At 41.4% G+C, this 27221-nt stretch overlaps 1 protein-coding gene across 3 annotated transcripts in view; it reads right to left on the reverse strand.

Moving 5' to 3' along the window:
* PDE1A (phosphodiesterase 1A) overlaps window positions 1-21452 on the reverse strand; it is a 290701-nt gene extending 269249 nt beyond the window's left edge. For all 3 annotated transcript variants that reach the window (XM_075933755.1, XM_014572868.3, XM_025183938.2), the window contains exon 1: window positions 21334-21452. In XM_075933755.1, the coding sequence (XP_075789870.1) occupies window positions 21334-21437 (104 nt within the window). In that variant the 5' untranslated portion in view covers window positions 21438-21452. The remainder of the gene's footprint in view (window positions 1-21333) is intronic.
* Between the last annotated feature and the right edge of the window lie 5769 nt (window positions 21453-27221).

Genomic DNA, 27221 nt, shown 5'->3' on the forward strand with positions numbered 1-27221 from the left:
CAAGCTTGACACCGAAATGAACGAGGGCAAGACTGGGTGACAGATACAAGAGGCTGACCACATCTTTATTCTACTTACTATCAAGGAAGGGGCACAATTTTCCCCATCTCCACCCACTAGGCAGTTACGTGGGTCCTTTGTGGATTATGGGGCTTCTCTTTTTGGTACCTGCAGTTTGCTTCACAGGAGGTTTCAGTCTGACAATTTCATGTCTCTCCTTCACTTGTAGGCTCAAAAACCTCTAGTAAATCTCTTGTATTTGATTTCTGATTGCAGTACCTGCTGGCCTTTTACCCATACTCAGGGCTGACAAAAAGTCTTTGCCGGGCCCTGAAGGGAGCTGGCACCGGGGCCCTTGGAAGGGGCAAGGCCTCAGGCAGAAGAGTGGGGCTGAAGGCTTAGCCTCTTCCAGCCAGCTCTTCAGCAACAGCAGGGTTGCAGGGCATGCACCACTCAGGGCTCCTGTGGCAATATAAAGGGCCCAGGGCTCGAGCTGATGAGGTACTGGTGTCGGTGGCTGGGAGTCCCGGGCCCTTTTAGATCACCTGGCCCAGGGCAGCTGTCCCCTTTGCTCCTCCTTCCCAAATCAGCAGCCCTTTCCATAGTGGACATAGGTTGCAACTAACAAAATATTTAAATTTCTAATATGAAATTTGTATGCAGTACGCCTGCAGCCAAGTTGGTCCCAAGATTTGAGAGAGACAAGTTGGGTGAGGTAATCTTATTAGACCAACGTATTCCTCAGTTCTGGACAATGTATTCAGTGTCACAGCTAAATGCAAGTTGGAACAGAAAGCCCTCATACGTCTATTGATCTCTCAGTCTTTGTCCTCAAAGAAAACCTACACAACACTTTTCAAAAGAGGAGCTTGGGAACTTACATTCATAACTTTGCTAGACATTAAAAAAAAATCATAAAATGAACAGACACACTGGATTTATGCCTTACTACAGCAAATCTGTAACTCACTAACCCTCTCCCTCCCATTTATGCCCCTCACTGGAGATATGTTAATGGCTCACTTCACCTTCCATTGTCCCTTGAAACATGCATTAGCTAGTTATGCTAAACTTTATGTTCCACCTTTTATTTAGCTATGACACTCTGAGTATATTTCCCAGACCTGAAGGAGAGCTCTGTGTAAGCCTGAAAGCTTTGGCTCTTTTATCAGCAGAAACTGATCCAACAGCCACCCACTTTGTCTCTCGAATGTTACATTTGTAAGTCCTATTCCTATTTAACCTGAGAGTCCCTGATGTTATGAGGAAAGCAAAAAAAAATCGTAATGGGCCTCAACCAATTTGGCCTCACTGATGATGAAAATATCCATCTGATGCTAAAACAGGACATCGATCAGATCTATAGCATCCTAATATTGCAGTTCCTGTAGCATATAGCTATGGGGGGGGGGAGGCGGTTTCAGCTAAAATGGAGCAACAGGGGGAAAGGTTCAAATTAATAATCATGATGGGCAAAGAGCTAAATCTGCTCCCATTTCCCTCTGTCTGGCCAGTAGGCAGCAGAGTATCCATAGGGAGTCAGATGGAAGGAACCTACCCGCATGTACAATCCCACTTTTATTCTACAGCTGTTCTACACCTTGAGGACCCTGAGAAAATCTTCTCCCTTTTAGGCTACATGGATGGCAACTGAGGGCAGAATTTGACCCTGCAAAGTCTTGTCCTTTGGAAGCTTTAGCAAGTGGAGATCATGGGACACTAAATTCAAAATGAAAGGAAACTGGATGATGATTATTATGAAACATTGTTGATACTGTAGCCTTAGAAGCCCCAGTCAAGAACCATTACCCCTTTGTGATGGGCGCTCTACAAAAAAGAACGAAAGGCTGAATCCTGCCCCCACAGAGTTTACACAGCATGAGCCCAAGAAACTCTTTTACTCTCACTTGTTTTTTTTTTTTTCCTTCTAATTTGGATCTACTTAAAGCCGTTGCTATTACGTTTTGAAAGTATGTCTAGTTGATTGGATTTTAATACACAGAACAAGAGAGGAGACTGTAATAAGTGCTTCAAGTGAGCTCCACATCTGTTCAGCACAGCATCAAGGTTAAAACCCTACATAAGCATTAACATCAATTGCATATTGTAGCTCAATTATGCTCAGTCCATGCTAGAGATTCTTTTTTCGTGTATACAGAGATTTTTCAAACCATTTTACAGAAGATAGGATTTTAAGGCTTGAATTTCAGTCACATAGATTCCTGTTAAGTATCAAGATTTACAAAGCTTATTGAGATAAAGACATTTAGCGTAGTTTAATCTTATCTTTTTTCCCCCTGCGTTCGGTGCCGACTAATAAATGGAATAATGATTCTATTATTATGCAGATCAGAAGCAATCCAGCAAATTATTAACAACTGCTCCCACCAAGATCTTCTTAAGTTTCCTGTCAAACTAGGTTTTTGGAAGTACTATCACTACAAATCCATATGAAGTCATCAAGATATGGACATGTTACTGGATAACTGTAGGGTCACATTATAACCCCTGTACTACTACACCCCACTCACTTCCTAAATGTTTTGGTAGGTACATTTTTTTATATGACGTCTACATTATAACCTCTTTGTGTCAAAACCAATCTTTTCTTGTTGTTTATTATACTACTGTGTGTTTTTCCGAATAAATCTCAATAGTCAAGAGGCCCAGTGCCTGAAGTCACTATTGCTAGTTACTCATATCATATTGTAATACAATCTGTATTGTACACATCCAATATCCTGCACACATTCGAATATCCAGTCAATTATTGTGATTAAAGTGCTCTGAAATAACAGGTGCTGCATCACCAGTAATTCTATATCCTCTTCATATCAGCTGCTAGATAGAAATAAGATGCACTGTTTAGCAGATCCGATATTCCATCCAGTTTTCACTCGAGGCTGAATCCACTGCCTATGTTAGTCAGAAGAAAGATTCCCACTGAATACAATGGAAATAGGATCAAGACCTCAGAGTCCAGGTGCTTCATTTGCAATTGCCAAATGCTTAGAAAACTATTCCAAGATAAATGTATGCAAATCTGTGCATAATGGTACTTTTCCAGCATTTTGAAGTATTAACACATCTGAAATGTAGGAGGTGAACATTATCATTTCTATTTTACCAGCAGAAAAGCTGAGGCCCACAGAGATTAAATGATTGGCCCCTAGGTCAAAATAAGAGTGAGAATTTGGACACATGAATCCCATTCTGTCAACTTTGTGCTGAGACCACTAGGACCATATTGCATCTTGTGTTGAAGAGTTACTCCTCCTCTGTGGTCAGCCAGCTCAGCTGCACAAGTGTGTTGCTGACCTGCAGCATGATTTGCCTGCAGTACATGCAAGCAACACCAGATGTCTTGGATGCTTCTGTAGTCCTTTGTAAAAACTGAAAAATGTGTAGGCATGACTGACTAGGTAGATGTGTTGGGAGTAAACTAAATCAGTAGTATTTGGAAGATAACATCTATGAAACTGAACAGTCAAGTAACTAATTTAAATGTTCCAGGTTCAATTCAGTGAAAGAAGCTAGAAACTAGCTTTTGAAAAAATGAATACTGAGGTTAACTCTGACATTTCTAGTTCCCTAAATCTTCACAATCTTCTTCTACACTAAGAATCACTGGACATATGTCTACTGGTATCAACCTCTACTGACAGATCTATTCAGTCAACCTGATGCTTTCTTTCCCAATTAGCTGATCTAAATTTGTTTAAAACAAATGCCACCATTTTCATTTTAGCATGTGCTCCACATCTCAAAGATCAGCCGTATTTCTATAAATTAAATTTATATTGTGTTCCAAATTCCTATAAGTCCTATTTTTTCCTGTTCCATAGACGTACCTATGATAATATCCAGGAACTGGTGTAAACCAGCAAAAACTAGGCCATTCATATTTCGAGAGGTCAACTGTTTAGAGAAACAGCTTTGCCTATACGATATCACTACAAAAGCCATGGAAACCACTGATTTCCAACCAGTCATCCAGGGTGGTCTGGGGGAGGATTGGGAAGGGCAACCAGGGCCAGCATTATACTCACCGTGGCCCAGGGTAGAAAGCTGAAGTTCCACCATCCAGGGCTGAAGCTGAAGCCTGAGCAATGGAGCTTTGTGGCAACCAAAGGCAATTGCCCTGCTTACTACCCCCTAATTCCGGCCCTGGCTTTTATATGCAGAAGGCCAGCTGTTGTGGCACAAGTGGGCTGTGGAGTTTTTACAGCATGTTGGGGGCGAAGCGGGGGCAGAAGCTTAGAAATAAAAAAAGTTGAGAACCTCTGATGCAAATCAGTGCAAATATTGAAAATTAAGTACTTGTTCCTGGTCAGATACTTGTGCGTGTGCTCTCTTGCTCTCTATGGACAATGGATATTAGTGGCAGAAACACTGCAGTGTTCACGCTGCTTGAACACAAAGAGCTATTTAAATGTTTCAGAAGCAGCTTGCTCTGCTACAATCACAGATAGCACAGCAATGTTGCCATAGTGAACTACGCTAGAGCAGGAGGCCAGACTAAAAAGAACAGGATGATGGCCAAAGTTACACCAAAGTAGGATTGCAGCACAGAGTCAGTCTAGTACCCTGCAACACAGTGTAGAAATGATAATTGTATTTGCAGCTTTGTAAGAGCAGGACAGCTACCACTAGCCAGCATTTTTAATGAATATCCTGTCTGAGCAAGAGCAAGAGCAAGCGCCATCACTTGGAATACTTAGTAATACGATTGGAATATTAAGAGCTTTGTGGGGAAAAAATCGGGCAGTGACAACACAGTATGTTAGATTTATATTAAGTGAGAAGTACGTTAGCTACCAAAGAAAGACAGTCAAGACATTCCCCAGTCCTTATACTCATGAATGCATAGTGAAGATTGGTGACTGGGATCAGTATGGTTGGCTTCAGCAGAGCAGTTTACTGCTCTGTCAGTCAAAGGTGCTTGTAATTGTACCAGGAATACATTTCCACATGTTGAAGTGACTAAACAAACAGCAGATGCAACATGTTTATTACAGGAAAAAAAGGAGGATGAGGAAGACAGACTCATTACATTACATTTTTGTGATGTCTTACCTGTAAAGGATGTTTTCTCCAAACATTGAATGTGTGATTTAATTCTTTTCAGATTAAATTAAGACCCTCTCTCCGATTGTTCACAATCTTTACATGAAGTAAATGCTTTTATGAAAGAAACAGAAGAGAAAAACACTTTGAGCTGCTGCTTTCTGCTTCTGAGTCACAATCTGGGAGTGGTACCAGAATGCCTTGTTCCATTTATATGGGGAAAAAACTTCTGATAAGACAGTTCTGAATTAAGCTAGCATGGCACTGAGCAAATGTAAAGATAGTGATCTTTGACTATGAGTCATTATTTCAACTGCATTTGGTGGACAGAAGAAAAAACTAAAGTGTTCCTACATGGGCTGTTGGTGAAGGTAGGGTCGGAGGAGGCAAGCCCCCAGCTCCACTCCTAGCCTCACCCCTTCTGCTGAGGCCCTGTCCCATGGGACCCAAGTGGTCTCCTTGCCCCATCCACCATGGGGAGACAGAGCAGTGCATCACATGTGCCCCGCCACCACCACAGGGAGGAGAGGAGGGTGGCTGCAGCATCCCCAGCCCTGGATGCACAGAGAGGGAGGAGGGAACGCATCCCCAGCCTCCCCAGCCATGGGCGCAGGTAGAGCAAGCACTGGGGGCAACAACACTCCGCCAACGCTAGGCGTTCTGAGGGTGGAGTGTGGGCAGGGGCCAGGCTGGCAGTTTGGGAAGGTTGTGCCTTCCCCCACCTATTATACCAGATGCCCATGTATTCCAAATAACATCCAACCATTGGTCATACCTTGGCAGACTGAGCTGGACCTGAAAACGTAAAGGTTCCTTCAGCCCTACATATCTATAATCATCCTAACAGTATAATTATACCACTTCAGGGCTTCAGAACTACCTGGCACATTTTCCTCTAACCATAGTACATTGTCTTTTTGACATCCACATGGTTTCTAAAAAGTGTGAGGTCAATATAAATTATTATTACTCAAAATAAATGAATGGCAAACAGTGCAAACATTACTCCCATGTGGGCCTGGGTCCCTATCAACTCATCCACTGGCAAGTCTAGAGCCTAAAATGCAAATCCAAGGAATCGCAATAATCCCAAATGACACATGAGCACAGAAAACTCTTACTGAGGCCAGTAGAGCTCCCGCGTTATTTCTACCTGCAGCCAAATGAAACTCAGAAAGGTGAAATTATTTCCCTTCTTTGAAAACAGATAGTCTCTAAGAAATCACTTGCACTCTTCTTCTATCAGCTGAGCAGCCAAATGATCAGTAAGAATGGAATCAACATCATCAGAAACTGGAAAATTAAAATGTAATCCATGTGGCCAAATGATCATAACAGCCACTAACTAATAAAATGAAACCAAATTCTGGCGCTTTCATAAAATATTATCATACAGTAAACTTGTAAATTCTGGTTCTAATCTCACTTTTATGCTGTTGCAACCTTCAATTACACTGGTTATGTGCAAGAACAAATCCACATCAGTGCTTTTAAATTATGAACTTGATGTAGACGTTATTAACTGTGGCTTGATAGCCTATATTATGCAAAACTAAACAACCACAGTGATGCCTTTAGACCTTTACTCTATTAGGGTATGTCTTCACTACAGCACTAATTCGAACTAACTTAATTCGAATTAGTTAATTCGAACTAAGCTAATTCGAACTAGTGCATCTAGACCTAAAAACTAGTTCAAATTAGCGTTTTGCTAATTCGAACTAGCATGTCCACATTGAGTGGACCCTGAACCGAGGTTAAGGATGGCCAGAAGCAGTGCTGGCAGGGCATCAGATTAGGACTTAGAGCGTGGAGCTGCTGTCTCAACCTAGCCGAGGGCTGTGCTTAAAGGGACCCGACCCCCACCCCAGAAAGACAGTACTCAGGGATGCCCCACTTGCTAAGCAGTCCTGGCTTGGATTGCCCGGAGTACCCACACTGGGCACATCACAACACTCGGCCATCAGACTGGCTGCACTTGCCGCAGGCTGCCATCTGGGGAGTGGGGGAAATTGGGGGGCTGCAGGAGAGCTTCCACCCCAGAAGCCCGCAGAGCCAGCCCAGTCCTCCCCATCGGGGGCTTGTACACCATTCCTCCCTCACCTCCTTCCACTTACCCCTCCCTAGCCTCCCTTCCTGATGTACAAAATAAAGGACAATTGTGTTCAAAAATAGAATCTGTCTTTATTGAACAAAACTGGGGGAGACTGGGAAAAGGAGGTGGGAGAGGGGAAGAGAGAGGGTGGGAGAGGGGAGGGCAACTTCAATGATGAGGAGTTTGGAACAGGTCCCATATGAAGAGAGGCTAAAGAGACTGGGACTTTTCAGCTTAGAAAAGAGGAGACGGAGGGGGGATATGATAGAGGTCTATAAAAGCACGAGTGGGGTGGAGAGGGTGCATACAGAAAAGTTCTTCATTAGTTCCCATAATAGGAGGACACCAAAGGAAAGGAATGGGTAGCAGGCTTCAAACTAATAACAGAAAGTTCTTCTTCACAAAGCAAATAGTCAACCTGTGGAACTCCTTGCTGCAGGAGGCTGTGAAGGCTAGAACTATAACATGGAGGCTGGGTCCATGGAGTGGTATTAGCCAGGGGGTAGGAGTGGTGTCCCTGCCCAAGGTTTGTGGAAGGCTGGAGATGGATGGCACAAGACAAATGGCTTGGTCATTGTCTTCGGTCCATCCCCTCTGGGGTAGCTGGTGTTGGCCGCTGTCAGCAGACAGGCTACTGGGCTAGATGGACCTTTGGTCTGACCCAGTACGGCCGTTCTAAGCTCAGGGTCAGGGGTCTCACTGGACCACCTTGATTTTCATGCAAACCTGCTCCTGGGTGGCCTGGCTGACAGCTATCCTGCCTTAGACGGCCACTTTCCTGTGCCTAGTGTAGAGGCCGTGGATGAGGTCCACGATCTCCGCACTAGACCAGGCGGGCCGGCGTCTGCCTCTTGCGGCCCAGGGCAAGCTCCTGTGAGCCGCCAGCTTGGTCCCGGGAAGAGACAGAGGGCTGGGTGGCAGCGGGTGGCTGGTTCGTGCCGTGCCAGGTGCAGGGTCTGCTGGTTGGATGCTGGCAGGCTTGCACCTGGCACGGGCAGGCTTGCACCTGGCACGGTAGCCAGACCGTGCCCCTTTAAGGGCTCTGGGGCCAAGAGGGGGGCAGACAAGTTTCCCTGGTGGTGCCCAGAGTGGCCACAAGGGAAAGCTGGGGAGGGCTAGCCTCCCACTAGTTCGAATTAAGTGGCTACACAGCCCTTAATTCGAACTACTTAATTCTAACTAGGCGTTAGTCCTTGTAGAATGAGGTTTACCTAGTTCGAATTAAGCGCTCCACTAGTTCGAATTAAGTTCGAACTAGCTGTTTGTATGTGTAGCGCCTATCAAAGTTAATTCGAACTTTGTAGTGTAGACATACCCTTATAGTTTAGTTTCACTCATTTAAAATAGCTTTTTCTCATGTTGGCAAAGGTATCATCTGGAGATAATGGTTCACTGAAGCAATAAATAGAACACAGGACTGTGGTAATCCATCCAATCTCTCAAGTGCACACTCATGACGTTTGACATCATCAGCTTCTATATACAGCATCATAAGGTAAGAGCAAAGATATTAGAGTGCATGCAAATGGGGTAACTGAATGGATTAAATTAATGCAGTTGGCAAAACCACTGAGCAGAACACACAGCCAGGCCATGAAGCATTTTTGGTAATACACATAATTGCTCTACACAGGCAGCATCTTGAGGGATTCATCTACTAATTCTCAAAAGTGATGCATCATGTGGCTGTTTCTGTACTCGTGCCCACTTATAAAACTGGCAGCAGCCCCACACATGGTAGTCTGCCAGGTTCAGCAGGGCATAGGTACCCACTGAAGATGGAGTTAATATATCCTGCATAATGTAGAAAAATTACACTATTGTGCCAAGAGGATCCTCTTGATGCTGAACATTATCAAATAATGGAAACATGTTTCATTACAAAAGATCACATCTGTTGTCACTTGTGGGTGTTACACTATTGTTATAAGCCTATATTCTGTATATTTCCAGTCTATTTCAGCAATGAAGATGCTACATGTGATGATGGAAAGTTGCATCTCATTAAGGGGGATTATCATATTATGCCAAGCCTTTAAAACTTCACTTTTTCCTTCCAGGTTTCCTTCACTGAAGCTGGGTCTCAGATTGAAGAAATTTCTTTTCTTTTTGATTTTCAATTTTCTATGGTAAAGAAAACCTCCAAATCTTGAGAATACAGTTCTGCTCTTGGTAAAAAAAATAAAATGCATAAAGCATCAAGTTCCATAAGCAACAATGGGTCCCAACATGATATAAGAACTCTGCAACTTCTTGAATCTTCATCTTAACACAGAAAAAGGGGAAGTGCTCGTGTTGCACTGATAAAGACATTCTGAGTTATCATTCCATGCCAGAAAGCTTCTGCAGAGATTTCTAGGAGGTGGCATGCAGTCATCAGTCAGTCATGTAACTCATATGTGTTGATTTGATCTTTGGAGGCAATGTTTATCAACTAAAGCATGTCAAATACACACCAACAGAGACTAAAGCTGTCAAAAGGCTTCTTTAACAATTCTACTCCAATACGTCTAGGGCATCAATGGGCAACCTAGGCTGTAAGATTCTTGAAACTAAGGACGGTCTCGTGGAATAGATTAGTTTTGATAACTGCACTTGCATACCTAGAATTTGCAGGGTGTGCCAATTGAATCGTAGCAGCACTTTGATTGCATGCAGAGGAGGTGCATGGCTCTCACGGTCTATATTGTGTGCAAACAGCACACACCTCACTTCACACGTGTCACTTTAGTAATAACAGTAGAAAGAAAATGATGCCAAGAGACGCCAGTGGAATCTGGCAACCCTGTACATGGGCCACTCTTAGAAACCAATGAACTGCATGTGGGCCACAGGTTGCCCACCGCTGTGGTATGGATTGTGGTTCCTACACTCATGTAACATTGATTGTACACTGTCCTAAAGAGGACACATACAAGTAATACAATACTCCAGCATGATAAACAACAACAGAGAATGGAACTTGTAATTCCTTGGCTTTCAGAAATGAAGATTTTCTTTAGCAGAATATTGGAACACAGATCCTAATGTTTTCTTTCCCACACTTTGCACCTTATGTAATTTTGTCCAAGTAGTAACAATGAGGATGAAAATCCATACACAGTGCTGGGGAGAGGCATCCCCATTCATGCCCCATGGCTTTCAATTCATGGCAAAAAAAATTGTCACAGACTATGAAATCTGGCCTTTTATGTGCTTTTACCTATACAATACAGATTTCATGTTTCTCAAATTGTAGGTCCTGACACAAAAGGGAGTTGTAGGTGAGTCACAGGGTTATGGAGGGTCATTGTGTTGTCACCCTTACTTCTGCATGCCTTCAGAGCTGGGCAGCCAAAGAGTGGCTGCTGTTCTGAAGGCAGTTCCCCACTAGTAGCAGTACATGCCATCCTTCCTTCTACGTGGCTGCTCACAGTGGCTCTGCCTTCAGAGCTGGCCTCCCAGCTAGCAGCTGCCACTCTCCAACCATCTAGCTCTGAAGGTAGCGCTACAGCCAGCAGCACCACAGAAGTAAGGGTAGCAGTATCACAAATCCAGTGTTCCCTGCAAGCTGTGTGCTTGGACAGGCACCCCAGCAAGATTCAGGTGCTGCACAGCTGATTAGTAGAGCACCCACAGCAAGTGTTTCTATTGGTGGTAGACATCCACACATGCTTTGGTGCACATAAAATATATTCTGCACATGAATGGAAAAAATTAAAGGAAACATTGTGCAACTCCCCTCCCTCTCCTACAACTCTTTTTTTGGGGAGGGGGGCGGGACCCCTACAATTACAACATTGTGAAATTTCATATTTAAATAGCTGAAATCGTAGAATCATAGGGTTGGAAGAGACCTCAAGAAGTCATTGAGTCCAGCTCCTCACCCAAAGTAGACCTGACCCTAGCTATCATGACATTTAAGAATTTTTAAAATCCCATGACTATGAAATTGACTAAAATGGACTGCAAATTTGGTAGGGCTCTACCCTACCCATACCAAAGGATATAATAAAAGCTAGAAGTAACACATTAGTAGACAGTATCTGTATTGGCAGAGAGAGAGAGGAGGTTGGTGTACAAACCCAGTGTTATTGGTCCTGCTCTGTTTGACATTATAAACATTTAAATTCTGATTAACTGTTTTTAAGTTTATCATCAATCTTTTGCTATCTATTATGCTAACAATTGTCTGACATTACTCACCCAACAACAAATTAATTGTATGAAATGCTCACAGGTGTTACAAAGCCAGGAAGCTAATTATTAAGTTGAGAAGCATATGCAGCCCCAAAATATTAACCCTTTCATGCAATATTAGCCCTTTCATTTGTCTACAGTGCCAACAACAGACAAGTTCCAGAGTTCAAATGAACACAGAGTCACTTCTCACTGTGCAATTCATATTAATTGCACAATGTTTCAAAACAAATTGTTTTTAACTAATACTATTTATTAATTTCTAATGTAGGATGGGGAATCAATAGCACCTATCACTGATCTGTTTAAATGCTCATTTTATAAAAGAGGCTTATTGTGGCATGTAACCAACTGATTTTTTTCAAAAGGGTATTTTTAGAAAGAGCAATTAATATTAAAATCAATCTGTTTAGAATTCATTAGAAAGGGCATGGAATTCAAAGGCATACTGTTCCTCACAAACAGTACAATTGATCTACCCATAAAGTAGGTACTTAAGTTGCACAAAAGGTTAAGTATGAAACATTCCAAACAGTTTTAAATGCCCGTAAGTCAGAAAGCAGCTTTTGAAGGTAACAATTATTCATTTTGATTAAGAGCAACCTAATGTACTCCTCTTGCTTTGTTGCACCGTAGCCTCCTCCAGGTTACATTTCCCATTTATTTCCTGCCATATACTTTATTTACAGTTTTACCTCCTGAGATGGGCTCATAAAAGGACCAGCTTATTTCTATGAAGGTCTCAGAGACAGCAGTTAAATAATCTTACTTCAGCATATTTCAGTGCAACACAAACAATATGATAGGGGACAGTCTAAAGCAGCACATGTAACTGCTCTTGCTCCAGATCGTATGTCCAAGGCCTGCCTCCTAACTGTTCTTGTATTCAAATCAGGGACTATGTAGAAAAAAGAATACTTGTTCTTAAGGCACACAGCCCCCCCTAAAATAATCACTTATGTACACGAGGTTAATTGGCTCATTCTAGTCCATATTTGCTCAAAATACATACATGAATAGCGTCTGCTAAAGAGGCTTAGGAGTGAAATGAAAAGGGGGATGCTAGAAAGTCAGAACAGAGGTGCATATCTGCAGAACTGTGGGCGGTGGGGAGCATTTGGCAGTGTTTGGAATCAAGCTTAGCAGAGAGAGAGGTCCTGCTCTCACTGACAATGGAGTCAGGGACAAAGGTCACAGTGTGTAGGATCAAGACCTTTGTCGCCTCAACTGCCATCTCTCTGAGAGTTAACCATTGTTGAGTTAAGACATGGGTCAACTCGACAGCCCTGGAGACTGGCCTCTCATTGTACCAGGGAGCACGAATGTCTCAACAAAAGATGAAGAGAAAGAGAAGCATTCAGCCCTTGGCCTATTTGCTGAGACTGACAAAAGGTAACAGAAAACTCAGGTTGCACGGGCAATTTTTCTATAGGAAAATAACTCGCCTCTGCAGCATCCTCATCCCCAGAGTAGGACTACAAGACTACCTGACTTTGGGGGAGCTCAGAAGATGGATTGCCCTGAACAGAGCTCCCAACCCACAGTAGTCAGGAAGCCTTAAGTCCCAAGCCCCATGCCCTCCCTTCCCAGCGGGCTTCTGGAGCCCAAGACACACTGGGGAGCCCGAAAAACATATTAAATATGTCAAAATAATGTGTCTTTTTAATTTTTTCAATAAATATTTCTTTTGGAAATTTAAAAATGTGGATTTTTCATCTCACGTCAGAATGATTTTCTTGTCTGAAATTTCAGAGTTGCCAATGGAAAGGGAATGTCTCTTTCCACACAGGTCTAATGGTGTTCAGAGGGGTGGCACTTATTGTCATTTGTGCACGAAGACCTGAACTGATGCCGCTAACAGGTGTAAGAATTCAAAACTCTCAAAACGGGAGGAACAAATCCATCTGAGATCAGTGACTGAGAGATCTGGGTGGCTGCCTCTCAACAGTCTCAGCTGAGAATATTCTGGGTGAGGAAATTCAACCAATTCACATACATGGACAATAGGAAGGAAGAAGAGTCATTCAGTCATCAATCTTTTTTTATAAAAACAATTTTAAAATATCAGAGAGGTGACAGAACATGTCACTAAGGAAACAAACCATTCAAAACAAAGACTTGAAACAATACACAATAGTGCTGGAAAAGTTGCGTTTGGTATTGATTCCTCAATTAGCTCTGCAGAAAGAAACAGTGAGACGCATAATGGTGTCACCTCCTTTGAATTCTCACATACCATGAAGTATTTCAATACTGTGTATGAACAAAGAACAAAAAATAAATAAATACTGCATTGCAGTTTGTTTCTTAGTGTCTTCTGACATAAATCACTCCAGCAGCAAACTATTCAAACGTAGCTGCCTCCAAACACACTATATATCAGGTAAATTCATATTAATTAAATGTTAAAATAATATTTATAGAGGTTACATGTTTTCCCGGGGGCATCAAAACTCTGCAAATAGGTTGGGTCAAAGAAACTGCAGTCAATGTCAAACAACAGAAAATGGATTAGGCATTCTTACATGGCAGAAAATCCTCCTTGAGATCTATGCCGGTTAAAGATCATTGCACTAAAGACAACATGCATGGTCACTACTAAGCTTCACCTGAAACTCTATCTTGTCTCAACAGGTCTCACTAGAAATAAGAAAACTTCCACTGCTGAAAACAATCATTCAACAACCAACCAAATTTGCCACAAAATGTATGTGATGGATGATATTCAACCAGTGCTGCTACTGATCTCTTTTAAGGGATAGCACTAACAAGCTACTGGGAAGAGTCCAGCCAATTGCTGCATATTATGTTTATGAACACTTCAATACAATGAGTATAATCAGCTCTATACATAAGACCAAAGATAAAGCCCATTTGAGTCTTTGGTTCCTTTATTTATATCACTTCCTGGCCGGGTGTGATGGTCATTTGTTGAGACATTTGTGTTTTGAGAGGACATTTATATAGAGCTATTAGTCCTATCAGAAAATTACTTCAGAAGCAGAAGCCTGATTTTTCTGGTCTCCAGTATGAAATATTTTAACAGATATATTGGCAAAGTTGAAAGATCTGGAATTAGACCAACTTGCTGTGATTTGCCGGTTCAGGTACACATTATGCCATTGCTTTGCTAGGTCTGCCTGTTTCATTTTTTTGAGCAGCCAGGATGTAGGATTTTATGCGTCTTAAACTCTCGTAAGAACTACTAAGACAAAGAACTCTTATCAATAGGCTTTTTTTTTAAAAAAAATCCCTTTAAAGACTGGAAATATAAATGTCCCCTTAACCATTTTTTAGTCTAGATTCCAAACAGGAACATTCAGCTACTTTCTTTTACCACTAACTATTCTGCCCCTGGGTTATTCTGATCTTGCTGATATTTACAGTCCAGGTAAAGTTGCCTTTTCTGTCATATCAGCTAATGCAATAAATATTCCTGGAAGTTGTGCTGTGTTTTCAGGAATTTTATCACAGCTGACTGGTTTACGCTATAACTTTAAAAGTCGAGTATTAGTCTGTTTCACAAAGGTGGAAACAGAATCATTTATAGCATCTTTCCCAAGACCAAAGAGGGCATGTCTTCATAGTCTGTGGAAACAGACTCAGGGTTTAGAGTGTGACCCTTGGTAAACAGCTGTGTAGACAGAGCTTTCAAGTTGTAGCTTGGTCTCTGATGCCTAGGGAATTGAGTCAACTTCAGAGCAGAAGCCACAATTTTAAATCACTGTCTATGCACCTATTTTTAGAGCATTACCACAGGCACCGCTCATCCAAGTCTGTTGGCCCAGTTGGGAAGCTAGCCACCACAGGCTGTATACTTACAGCAAGACAGTATCTGGGTACAGATTAAACCTCAGAATTTTCTGGCTTCCCGGTGGTGTACTCAGATGCTTACGCAATAGAGTACCAGTGAGTATTCTGTACAGGGTTATGTTCAGGAAGAATGAAAATTGTAATGGCAACCACAATAACCACACAGCAGTGTAGATGACAAACCACTTCATTTACACACTATATAATTTGGTTTACAGGCCAAAATTCCTAAAGGTGTCGTTAGATGCTAAATCCTGGACACAGACCTAGACAGTGGGTGATCGTCACTGAATGGCAACAACAGAAGCAATTGAAATAGTGCAGTCAGCTTTATAGTCTTCTTCCTACCTGAGCTAATCTTACCAATAGGTGGGGCTAGATGAAAGTCGGAACAGGAGCAGGGGTAACTCTCAGTCCATTCTTAAAACCTAGTTTGAATATTATAGTACAGTCTATCATTATACATGCATTTTTGGTAATTCTGAATCAGGCTTCTGCTAAGGAGTACACTCACCTTTTTGAGCACCCCTTTTTGTCAGTGCACAATTTCACTGCACCCTGAGCTACAGCGCTTCCTGCAGACTGAATGCCTCTTGCCAGGACTTTTTGGATCACTCTCCAGCCAAATCACTAAAGTTCAATCTCTGAAGTGCTCAAAATTCCAGATGATGTAAACAAGAGATCTTTCATTTCTCCTAGGCTTAGCTCACAGGTATTTCTCACTCTTAGCAAAGCACAGGCCTCCTCAAGCTTTTTCCCACTGAGAGTCCAAATGCAACAGCAACTGGTGTTCCCTCTTATTGGGCTTTTCTTTCAGTACCTGTTTCTTGAATCCCCTGTCTCAGGGCTCCCCTAACGGAGCCTACATTGTTCCCTGTGGGTCTCTTTTGCTCCCTGATCCCTTATTGAACACCAGGCCCACAACTTCCTCCCTAAATGCCTGGCTCTTAGCTCCAGGGACTCACAGGAATTAGCACTATTTCTGTGGTTCAGCTCTACAGCCACAGCCAGCTCCAAACAGCTGGGATTCTCACCAGGCAGCCAGCAGATTTCTTCTCTGAGATAACCATGAGAGGTCCCTAACTGTCTCTCTTCCACTGGCTCTCAGTCTTTCTTCTGGGTTCCCCCAGTCTCCTCAAAGCCAACTCAGGGCTCCTCCCATACAAGAGCCTGAACTTCTTCCTGGAAGTTCCCAAATAGCTTACATCCGGCATTCCCCACCAAAGACAGCTCTCATCATCCGGGGATCCCCCTTCCTATCTAAACAACTTCCAATCGTACAAGTCAGTGGCTGCCTTCCTAATTGGCTAAGGAGCCTCCACCTGCAGCACCTACATGCTCACAGGTGTTGTTTACATGGCTGACATGGGCTACTTAGGCCTTGATTCCCCCTAGCACCCTCTCCTTCATAAAAATAATTTCAAAGTCTGTTTTACTGATAAGATCAATTGGATGCCAAAAACATTTAAGAACTTAATCATTTGCATTTCTCTAAATCTATCTGATCTGTATAAATGGATTGTTTCAGAAGAAGCTGTAAAGCAAGAATTATTGCTATAGAGTACTGTACCATCCTCTACTTTAGCACTAATTAGGGGGGAGGGAGGTGAACAGGTTACCTCATACTCATCTAACATCTGAAAATGATCCTCTATATCACACTTCATTAAAAAAATGAAAAATATCTAGCAAGCAAACAAACTAGATTTCCTAGCACAATGTCCCCTATAGAAAAATACAGTGGCAACCTAGATTATTGCAATCTACCAAATAGCTGCAGAGCTCATTAATATTAATCAGAGACTTCAACTCTTTTGGACAGTTTGACTTCAGTGGAGTTACATCAATCTACCTGAGCCAAGAATCTGGTCCAATAAAGTTCCCTATTTCCATCCTAGACATTTGCATGGTTTCTCTATTAAAAAGATAGGATTCAGCCCATGAAAGACAAGGAGATATAATGTATAACTTGAGTTAGATGGTATGTAGCAGAACCAATACATTTATATATTTTAAGGAAGTAAACGACTAATGTTTGAAAAATATAGGATAAGCTTATGTAAGGGACGTTTTCCCATTTAACATTGTATTTGTGACAAAAAATATACAGTAAAAAACATTTGTACAAGTCTAGGATTCTTTGCTTCATTACTAGTTAAAAAAAAAGATTCACGGATTCCACATGAGCATTGACATCAAAAGAAAAAAAAATCCTTAAATTGAGGTCAAATAGTTACCTTATTGGGTACAAAGTAATACAATTAAGCATCAATAAATGGTACGTTAATAGGGTTGTGTTTTCTGAGCCAGGCCACCACTTCCCGCTGCTCCCTTTGGCTGCAAAGGACGTAACGGAGTCAATGGGAGCCGCGAGGTCCGGGGTCTTGGCGCCCGTAAATAAACAAACCAGGATGGCCAGTTAATGTGTTTCTGAGAGTGATTCCGTGAAACACTTTCAGAAACACTGGGTTACAAAACTGTCCACATAAAAAGTCTTCCTTAACAGCAGACACGGCAACATTTTACTTTAACCTTCAGAAATCAAAAGAACAAGTTCATGATTTAAAATGGAAAAAAAATCTCTCTTTGTAAGTGTCTGTATGGAATTAATGGAATGTATATCATTCTAGATAAATTATTATAAAGTTTCTATATTTTTCCTGGTCGGGTCACACAATACATTTGACAAGTAACAGCTTTAATTTTACTTCAATTCCATTAAGCTTTAGTTCTAATGAAGCCTTGAGACTACCTAATGAGATTTTTTATTTTCATTTAAAGGGATTTTTTTAACATTAGAAAAGAAGCTGCAACTTAGATTGACATTGAAATTTTGTATCCCATTTGTCAGTAATGTAGATAGCCACTCAATGAGATTCTCTCTACCTAGGTATTTTTATCACATCCATCCACCTTCCAGATTATCTTCTTTCTTCTGTTTATAACCTTACAGTGTTTTGCTAGATATGAACCCTAACCTGAATCCAATTCTACCCAAAAATCTTTCAGATTGATCAGTTCTAGCACAATGCAATGAGGCCAAATAAACATACACGAAAGGCAAATAAATTCCTTTCTCCTGTATGAGCTTACAATGGAAATTGCTCCTAACACTAAGATATATGCTTTGGGGCTTTTTATATGATGATTGTACAAAATTGTGGTCCAGATGGGGCGTCTGATCTCTAGCAGCAGTGTGAGGGGCTTCTGATGTGATGACTATAAGTGCAGTGTGTGTAAGGAGTGTATTATTTAAGGAGTAATGTGGCTATCATTTATTATTTGTTTTACTAACAGATACCAGCTTGATTTGTCTTCTCCCTGAATTACCAACATATTTGGAATTCGTACTTTGAAAAAGCATCTCCACGCAAAGAACAGCTACTCAGCTTAAGACGCTGCTATTCCAGTAAGGTGATATTGCAAACACTCCATCACTGATTAACTGAGCATCAAGTATTATGCAATTGTTCATCTGGGGCAAACCTAGGCCTCTTTTCCACTGTCACAGAAAGCCAGCCCCTTGCCCGTCGTTTCCATGTGCAAGCAATGAAATTAGATTTGGAGTGGAAGGCAGAAGTGCACACTTTCTGCATAGCCTGCTGATCGGCTCCCTGGTAACTCCAGGGCCACATGGACCATATGGAGATGGGGCCTAGGACAAAAGGTTTCAAACTTGTTAAGTCTCCATGGCTTCATCATACATCAGGTGTATTAGGGCAACAGGGTAACTGCAGTCTGCAAAGCTCTTCCGTTCCCTGGAAGGAAAGCTCCTTTTATCCCACCACATTCCCAGTGCCCAAACCAATTATTCTGGGCTGATGACTTGCATTTTAAATATTTCATCAAACAGTAGCATTGCTAATACAACCAAAATATTGTTTTGCAGAAGACTACCCACTGATAAAGGGAAATGGTTTTGTACTGAACTAAGGTGTTTCATCTTGGAATAATCTGCAGAACTACATATATAATGCTTATATTTGAAATGTTGACCAAAAAAACCCAACCAGCCATTGATACAGTTGCAGCATGCAGCTATTCAACCTAACTGAGCTAATTATTGGCCACATTAAATACAACAAAAAAAGCTCATATGGAAACCAAAGATGAATTTGAACCAATTTGCAGGCCAGAGAAATCCTCTTTCTCTCCTCACAAATGACAACAAAAGCCTTATTGAAACAATAGTTTTAAACTGATGAAAGTGGATAGTGATTGCCAGCGGTACAGTTCTGTTCTGGACTCACAAGAATAGCTCCCATCGCCCTCAATGAGAACCATGCCTGAATAACCGAGGATAGGATTTGATTTTTGGAGTTATATTCTTTTCCCTTAACAGATACCGTCTTGTACTTCCCCGTTGAGAAATCAACTCCCTTAGCTGATTAGTAAATAATTTATCAATTCCTCTTCAGAGCCCTGGATTCCACATTGAGATCAGACTTGTTTCTCACCATTACCTACTTTGCATAAATATTGTCTCTAAAGATCTCCCCTGAAACAATTAACATTGTCAACTTGCTTTATTCAATATTCTTTGTAAGGTCCCCATCTGACAGTGAAATCACAGGAAAGGCTGAGAAAAGTGTTTGGCTGGCTCTGTCAAAAGTTTTAGTTTCAAAAAGAAATAAATAGGTGGTTTGGCTTTACAAGTCCTATCGTAAGAACAATGTTCATGGAGTAGCTGCTATTTACAATATGGGCATATTGTGATTTACAGATTCGAACTCCATACATTGATTTACATACTCTCAAAGGAATTAATTCTATTTCCTATATATGTGGCATGGAGTGAAGATATTCTTTATTAATGAGTAGTTATAATAAAATGGACCCAATTTACTAACTGGAGATGGTTGAAAAAAAGTTTTAATCTAGGAGGCTGAATTGCAGAGAACATTACAAATACTAAGCCAACTTAGAGTCTATGCAAATGGAAGTCTCTATAAAACTTGGAGGAGGTCTCCAATGATAGAAACTCCATCAGGTGAGGTTACAGCATGAAACATGGCTGATACACCTCTGCCACTGGTGCATTCGCTGGAGTTCACAGGGCCCAGCCTTTTCACAAAAGTATGCAGAGTTAGACAAAGTGGTCAAAGAATTCAGTGCATGTACCCAAGTGTCTTTGCCAATTGGTTTCCTAAAGCACCCTGACCACAACTTCAAGCTGTCTCCCACTGAAGGAACACAAGCAGGTGGTAAAAAAAAAAAAAATGCCTCCCCCCACTCAGAATGAATCCCCATAGCAGGCACAGGAAAACCAGGCTGTCATAGGAAACCTGTTAATTTATACCTTCCTGTTCCGACTCTAGTGCAACTAAGCCTCTAAATGCTGTAATGTTCCATAGGTTTTAAATTAAAATCAATAATGTTCTTTCTGCTATTTACACACTAGATAGCATCTGTTGCATAGCCTTTCAGATTTCTCAGTCCAAAGGCTAATGCTGGCCCCTTGCTCCCAAAGCACTGGAGAGAGAAACTGTTATTTAAGTAACATATATATCTGAGTGTAACGTTAGCTTTACAGAAATAGTCATTCTAAATGCACTATTGAAGTTTTGTGGCTTTAGGAACACACTGGCTAATGCATTTATTCTCCAGCATTTAAATTGCCTGTGTCTTATAGATGTTACGTTAGTGACTGTATGAGCCGGTGAGTGTTTAAAAAGGAAAGCTATGCAAGACAGGGAGCATACAGCATCCCTATGAATACCAAAGACCCTCTCAACACAAGCTGCTCCACCTGTACAACCAAGCAGTGCAAATTACAGCTAGCTGTCTAAGGTACTGAAATTATACACTTACCTAAATGGACCACCATTTCCAGGGGAACAAGTACCAGCTCCAAAGGGAACCATTTCTAACAATTACGATATAGCTCTAGAAATGCTGATTCTAAAGATAGTACAGGAAAAATAATGTCACAGTGCAGTGAGTTGTCTGGTTCAAGAGGTTACATGCATTTGGATTTGGGCAACAGTTATTTTACTGTCCATATATTTCTTAACGTGACTGAATCTAATATCTACTATATATTTTCAAAGGCAAGTCATTCTGATATTAAATACTAATTACTGCTTATAAAATAATTCTCTCTGTATTGATTAGTCACATTCAAAAGAAACAAATCCGTTCCAGGAAACAGTACAAAAACAAGGAGAGGATCTACTCACATTCCTTTGAGCCGTTGCCACATTTTCTCAGCGTGTCCTCCTATTTGGTACTTTAAAGAGGTGCTTTCCAGTTCCTGGGTTGTTTCAGTGGCTCTAGACCCCATGGTAATTGTCCTACAGCAATACAGTTATAGTCAGGCTCAGCAGCAAGTAAAAGCATTCCTTAGTCCACTACAAACGTCAGAGGATCCACACGTTATACAGCAGCAGCTCTCATCTATCAAAACATTTCAGAATTACAAAGCTAAGGAAAGCTTCTGGCTGAATCGCTATTCACTTTGATAGGCAAATTCACTCCCTTTCTCCCCCTAAGCATACAGCAGTATAAACAGCTCTTCTGACCTCACAAGTCTACTCCATACATGTGAGCCAGCTACTATACTACTCCCTGACTGACTGCTCAAGCTCTTTACCCAGGCATTTCATTTGGTGTATAGATATGCACAGAAGCACAAAAGCTTCCTTAAAATGTATTCAAATTTATTGTCATGCAGGATAAATGTGAATGACTTTAGCAGTCCTGAAAAAAAAATTTTTTTTGTTTGTTTGCTGTGCAGGTCGGAGAAGCAGGTTGCAATAGGAAAGCAGATGGTAGAAGCCAGTATCAGCTGCACCACTGTAAAAAACGAATGCTTGTTTAAATGCCAGAGCTGTGTCTCTTTAGATGATCCTGAATTGGTCTTTAATGAATAAATATCTACCAGCCTCTTAACAACATAACTGAACAAACATTAAGCCAGGACTCTAAGACATGTATAAATCCCTTCCAAAGAGAAATGAGAGAGCTCTACAGGTTGTTATTAAGGGAATATGCTGTAATCATGACTATTCACCTTCTCCTAGCAACTCCACACAGTAGGCAACTGTCAATTTAACTGGTGGAAAATGCTGCAGCTGCAAGACAGCCTGCTCAATGAATCCTTTGGGACAATAGCTTGCGTGTGTCAAAATCTGATGTTGAACTGCTTCCGCATGACAGAAAAAAATTAAGAGCAAGAGGAATGAGAACTAAGTGGCCTGCCAGCTTTGCAGCAGATTGCCAGGTCTGTCTCTGAAGTGCAGACCTATGCGTTCAGTTAGTTGCACAGCCAAAGCTGCTGTTCGGATAAAACTGGGGTTAGTGCTGCACGGTATATTTTCAGTGCCTGCTCACCTGCGCTTAGCAGAGCTTTCCAAAAATTTGATCTTTACTTCATCAGCATCTTCTTTCTTGGTTTGTGAAGCAATGAAGATCTACATCTCTGGAGGGAGATGCAAATAGTCCCAGCTACCACTACGTTGTCTGTGCATCAGTTTCAACAATAGAGCATTTGTATATTTAGAAGTAACTAAGATGTGAGATTATCCAGCTGAAGAGTCTATCAGAGATGGGTGAAAATGCCCAGGAAAAAGAAAAAGAACCATCACAATAATTCATTATCACGGAAGTTCCTCTATCCACTCCCCTTCATTTCTTCCTAAGTTCCCTAATTTTAGGATGCTTTCCTCTTCATTCAAATATGCGTATTTAAATATCTCCTTTATGTTTTATTAATCTCTATTCTATATTGGATCCTTCTCTCAATTACTTCTTTCAGACAGATCATTAGTTGATGCATGTCATCTCTGTCTAAGGTTTCACTTCTCACTTGTACTGGTTTCAAACAGGCATCATTACACTGATTTCAATACAAATATTCCTGATTCACACAGGCATAAGAAAAAATGGAATTAGGACCATAGATTTCAATAGTTTTTTAAACATCAGAGGGTAATCCACACCTCCCCTAAGTTTTGCTTACAATGAAGGGTGTTGTGTGACTAAACCAAAGAACCACAGAAGCAGTCACTGTACAGCATACTTTATTACATGAAGGCAGTATGAGCTGTAACACTGTTCTTTTGCTGCTGCACTGAGGAACTTCTGCCTAGAAACCTCCCGGTCCTGTTTTCTGCATGGTGTTCTGGTAGTTTTAAAGAAATAGCACTCATACCCTCATGGGGAGTAACATATGAATCACTAGCACTAATGTGAGTTCTTCCCTGCCCCCTACCACTCACTCCCCCACACCTGAAGCGATGCAAAGAAAATAATTATGTATTCATACACCCCCTCCAAGGACAAAGGGAAATTTTAAGGCTCTATTTTTCTCATGAGGCTTTCTCTGTTCCTGTAGTGCTATTCTATGACAGAAAACTATGCCAGCTCCTAGTGGCAATAGCACCATGTTTATGATGTTCTCCTCCCCTCCCTGCCGCCCCTCCGCACCAAAGGAACAGAAAGAGTGGTGGAAAATATCACTTTTGATATTCTGAAGAGGAGGGAATTTTGCTTCTTCCGGTATTATGTTCCCTTCAGGTAGGGCTGAAGTTATGAGCTACCAAGGCACTGGGAAACTGCATTGAAGCTGGTGGACATACAGCTACCTTTCATTCAGGATGCACATAAAAAAAGCAATTGAGCTCCTTTGTGAAATCAGATGGCTGAAGCAATCAGAGCACCCCACAGAGCATGGACACATGGCAAGGCTGGGGAAGAAGTTAAATCATGTGGCCAAAGGGGTTCTCTGAGGACTGAAGTGATACAGCAAAAACAGGGGCTAGAAGATTGATTGGTGGAGGTGCAGTGGTGAAAGAAATTTAAAAGTCTTCCCATAGGGGGCAGCTCCAGCCTCCGTCCAACACCCTTTCCTGCAACCCCCTCCCCCACCTCCAGAAGTGTTGCACGGCAGTGCCCAGTACTCCAGCAGTGATGTAAAGGGCCCAGGGCTCCAGCCACTGCCATAGGAGCAGGGACAGCATTTGGGAGCCCACCTGGCCCTTTTAAATCACCTGGCCTGGGACAGCTTGCCTCTTTTGTCCCCCACCCCATCGGGACCCAGCAACATCACCACAGCAACACTTTACCATTGCTGTGGACTGTGTTCTAGGCAAAATCTAGCCTAATGTAGTTCCAAATACTAACCAGTGGGCAATTGTTTTAGTAACAGGCATTTACATAAGAGGATGACAGCTGAACAAATGAGTGTTGTTGTCTTTTATTTAAAGTAAAAAATGTTTTTCTCTGGCCTCCCAATGTTCTTGTTCAGGATTACTTGTGTGTGTTTATTGTTTTTTTAAAAGGAGAATGAGCTTTAAAACCTAGCAAGCTGTAAGCATGACACAAGAGAGAAAATAAAACAATCTTTTCATCCTGGCCTGCATCTTTTTAAAGTTTAGCTTTATACTCCTTGGTTAATCTGATAGCCATTCATTCAAATCAAATCTCTGGGTATTAGGAAAAGCCCTAATGATTCAGTGTGGAGATTTGAAAATTTATTTTGCACCCTGCTCTATTCCCCTACCTAAGGCCTGTGCCACTTAATCCTCAAACAAACACTTAAATCAGATGTTGAAATGTAACATGGAATGCCCTTCTTCCCCCATCCCACACTCTGATTCAAAGTACATCTTTCATTTAAAAAAAATAGAAAGATGGCTTTAGAAGAGACAAACACTGTGTCTTACTATACAGTTAAAATAGTACCCTTGTACTATGAACACTGAATCATCATCAAAGTTTAAAATTACACAAAAAATTACACTTTAAAAACAGGGAGCAGCCTGCAACTACATGGATTAGAGAGTTTGCCACTGGTATAGGATAAGGGCTAACACAGGTTTTGATGAGGAGGATTAGAGATTTATTTTTGCTAAATCCTTCACTCCTGAAAGGAAACAAACCATGCCACATTATTCACTATTTTGTTCCGTGCTGTAGATCAAAAGCAGTGGAGAAAGAGAAAGTAACAAGAGATCTGAAGAACTCATATTCTCATTATCACTCATCTTTTCAAATCTTACAATGCTAACTTTCCTCATCAGAACTACAGGAGAGCCAGAAACTAATTGAGGAATTTGAAGGCGCTGAAGTAAGCGAGGCTCTCACTGCAATGAGGAAACTGTGGAAGCTACCTCCCTCTACCAGAGACTTTCCCGGATACATGTAGCTATACACTGCTGTGTGAATGCAGCCTGTTTCTTTTTACAGTACGTAGTTGCACAACCAAATGCCTAAACTTAGGGCTGGTCTACACTATGAAGTTAGGTCAGCTTTATTACATCCTTCATGCCTGTGAAAAATTTCATACTCCATTCAATGCAATTAAACTGATCTAAGCCCCATTGTTGATATGTTAGGTTGATGGAAGAATTATTTCATTGACCTAGCTATGGCCTCTCAAAAAAGGTAGATTTACTACAGCAACAGAAGTACCCTTCCATTGCTGTAGTAAATGTGAACACTACAGAGGGCTGCTGCACAGCAATGTTTTTAGTGTAGACATACATAAGTAGCTCTCAGGGGAGTCCTCTTTCTTGTGCATATACCTGAGCTAGGTATTATTGAGCTAGAAAGAGTATAAGCAGTAGCATGGCCATAGCAGCATGGATCATGGCACTGCTGACATGGTTTAGTTGAAACAGGTAAGCCATGACCTGCTGTCACTACCTATGCTATCTATACTCGTGCTTGCTGTAACTAAGCTAATGAAAATACATGTGCACGAGCAGGGGACTCACAGCTCAGATAGTGGAAATATATCCTAAATGTGTATGTGAAGTCTACTGCCATGTTTTAGATGTCCTGCAGTATGCCGTAATCTACTCTCCTTTCAAAGCATGGAAAGACCCCATCAGCCCAATCCTGTCTTTGGCTGTGTACGTGGCTTCCAGTGAACTTTTTGTCAGGCAGTCTTCTCTCCTTCTGCCTGCATCCGGTTTTTTGTAATTACAGATTTGCCTTTCATCAAACAAGATCCATGGCTTGTCCACATGTGTTTCCTCTGAAGTGATGTAAGGAATGGTTGAGATGAGAGAAAGAGCTTCTAGTCTTATTGAAGTTCCTAGACCTAATTTAAACTGTAAAACTGGTGCTGGCAAACCAACCACGTTATAATAATCTGGGATTTGTGCTAACTGTCCACAGAATAGATTTTTGCCACTGGCAACATCACTAAGGTAGAGCCACATGAGAGATTTACACAGATGGCCCACTCAGTAAACTGGCACTGTTTAAATTAAGTAGCTAAAGAGTCGGGACTCATATAGACTGTCAAGAAGACTGGTAGACCAGATGACCTAGAAAAAGGGAATCAAAAGGAAATATATTTTTGGTCTTTTTAAAAATAATTATTAGCCTTTGCATTTTCTTTTCTTTCACAGCAGTGGGCTGTTTGATAGATTTCCTGCTGGTACCCGTATGCACTATTAATATAATATTGAAAAAAAGAACCTCCTGTTCATGCACTACTTGTGTTGAGGATTCACTAGTCTCAGTTTCACTTGGAGCCAGATTTACAAGGGTATTTAGGAATCTAAGGATGCTGGCAACAGTCTAGTGGGATTCATGAAAGCTTCTATGCAGGTTAGGCATTTAACTCGTTGTAATCAATGGAAATTAGTTGCTGATGTGATTCTGGCACTTTACAGACCATTTGGGAAGGGCATGGGGATAGGTTACACTAGCCAAGCCTAGAGGAAATGCCAGCAATATTGTGATATGCTGATTTCTACATGCTGAAAATGGGGAAAAATGTGAGTTTGAGAAAAAAAGATTGAAGATTTTAGATAGAAGAGATAAATGAGAACAGAGTGAATGAAAAAAAGAAAGGATTGAATGGTGCTTGGCAACAGTCTGCCTCTCTCCCTCCTCTCCAAAAATAAATCGCCACTAGGCCTTTGAGACATTTAATTGAAGAAAATAGCACATCTTTGGTCAAAACAAGCAGAAGATGACAAGGAAGAAAAATTAAAAGGTAATAGCAATAGATGTGGAGATCACTGGCCAAGGCAATTCAGATACCACAAGCTGTTCACAAGAACAAGCAGGACATGAAGAAATGAGGGAGGTCACATATCTGAAAGATTTG

This window comes from Pelodiscus sinensis, chromosome 7 (genome assembly GCF_049634645.1).
Source record: "Pelodiscus sinensis isolate JC-2024 chromosome 7, ASM4963464v1, whole genome shotgun sequence".
Classification (NCBI taxonomy): Eukaryota; Metazoa; Chordata; order Testudines; family Trionychidae; genus Pelodiscus; species Pelodiscus sinensis.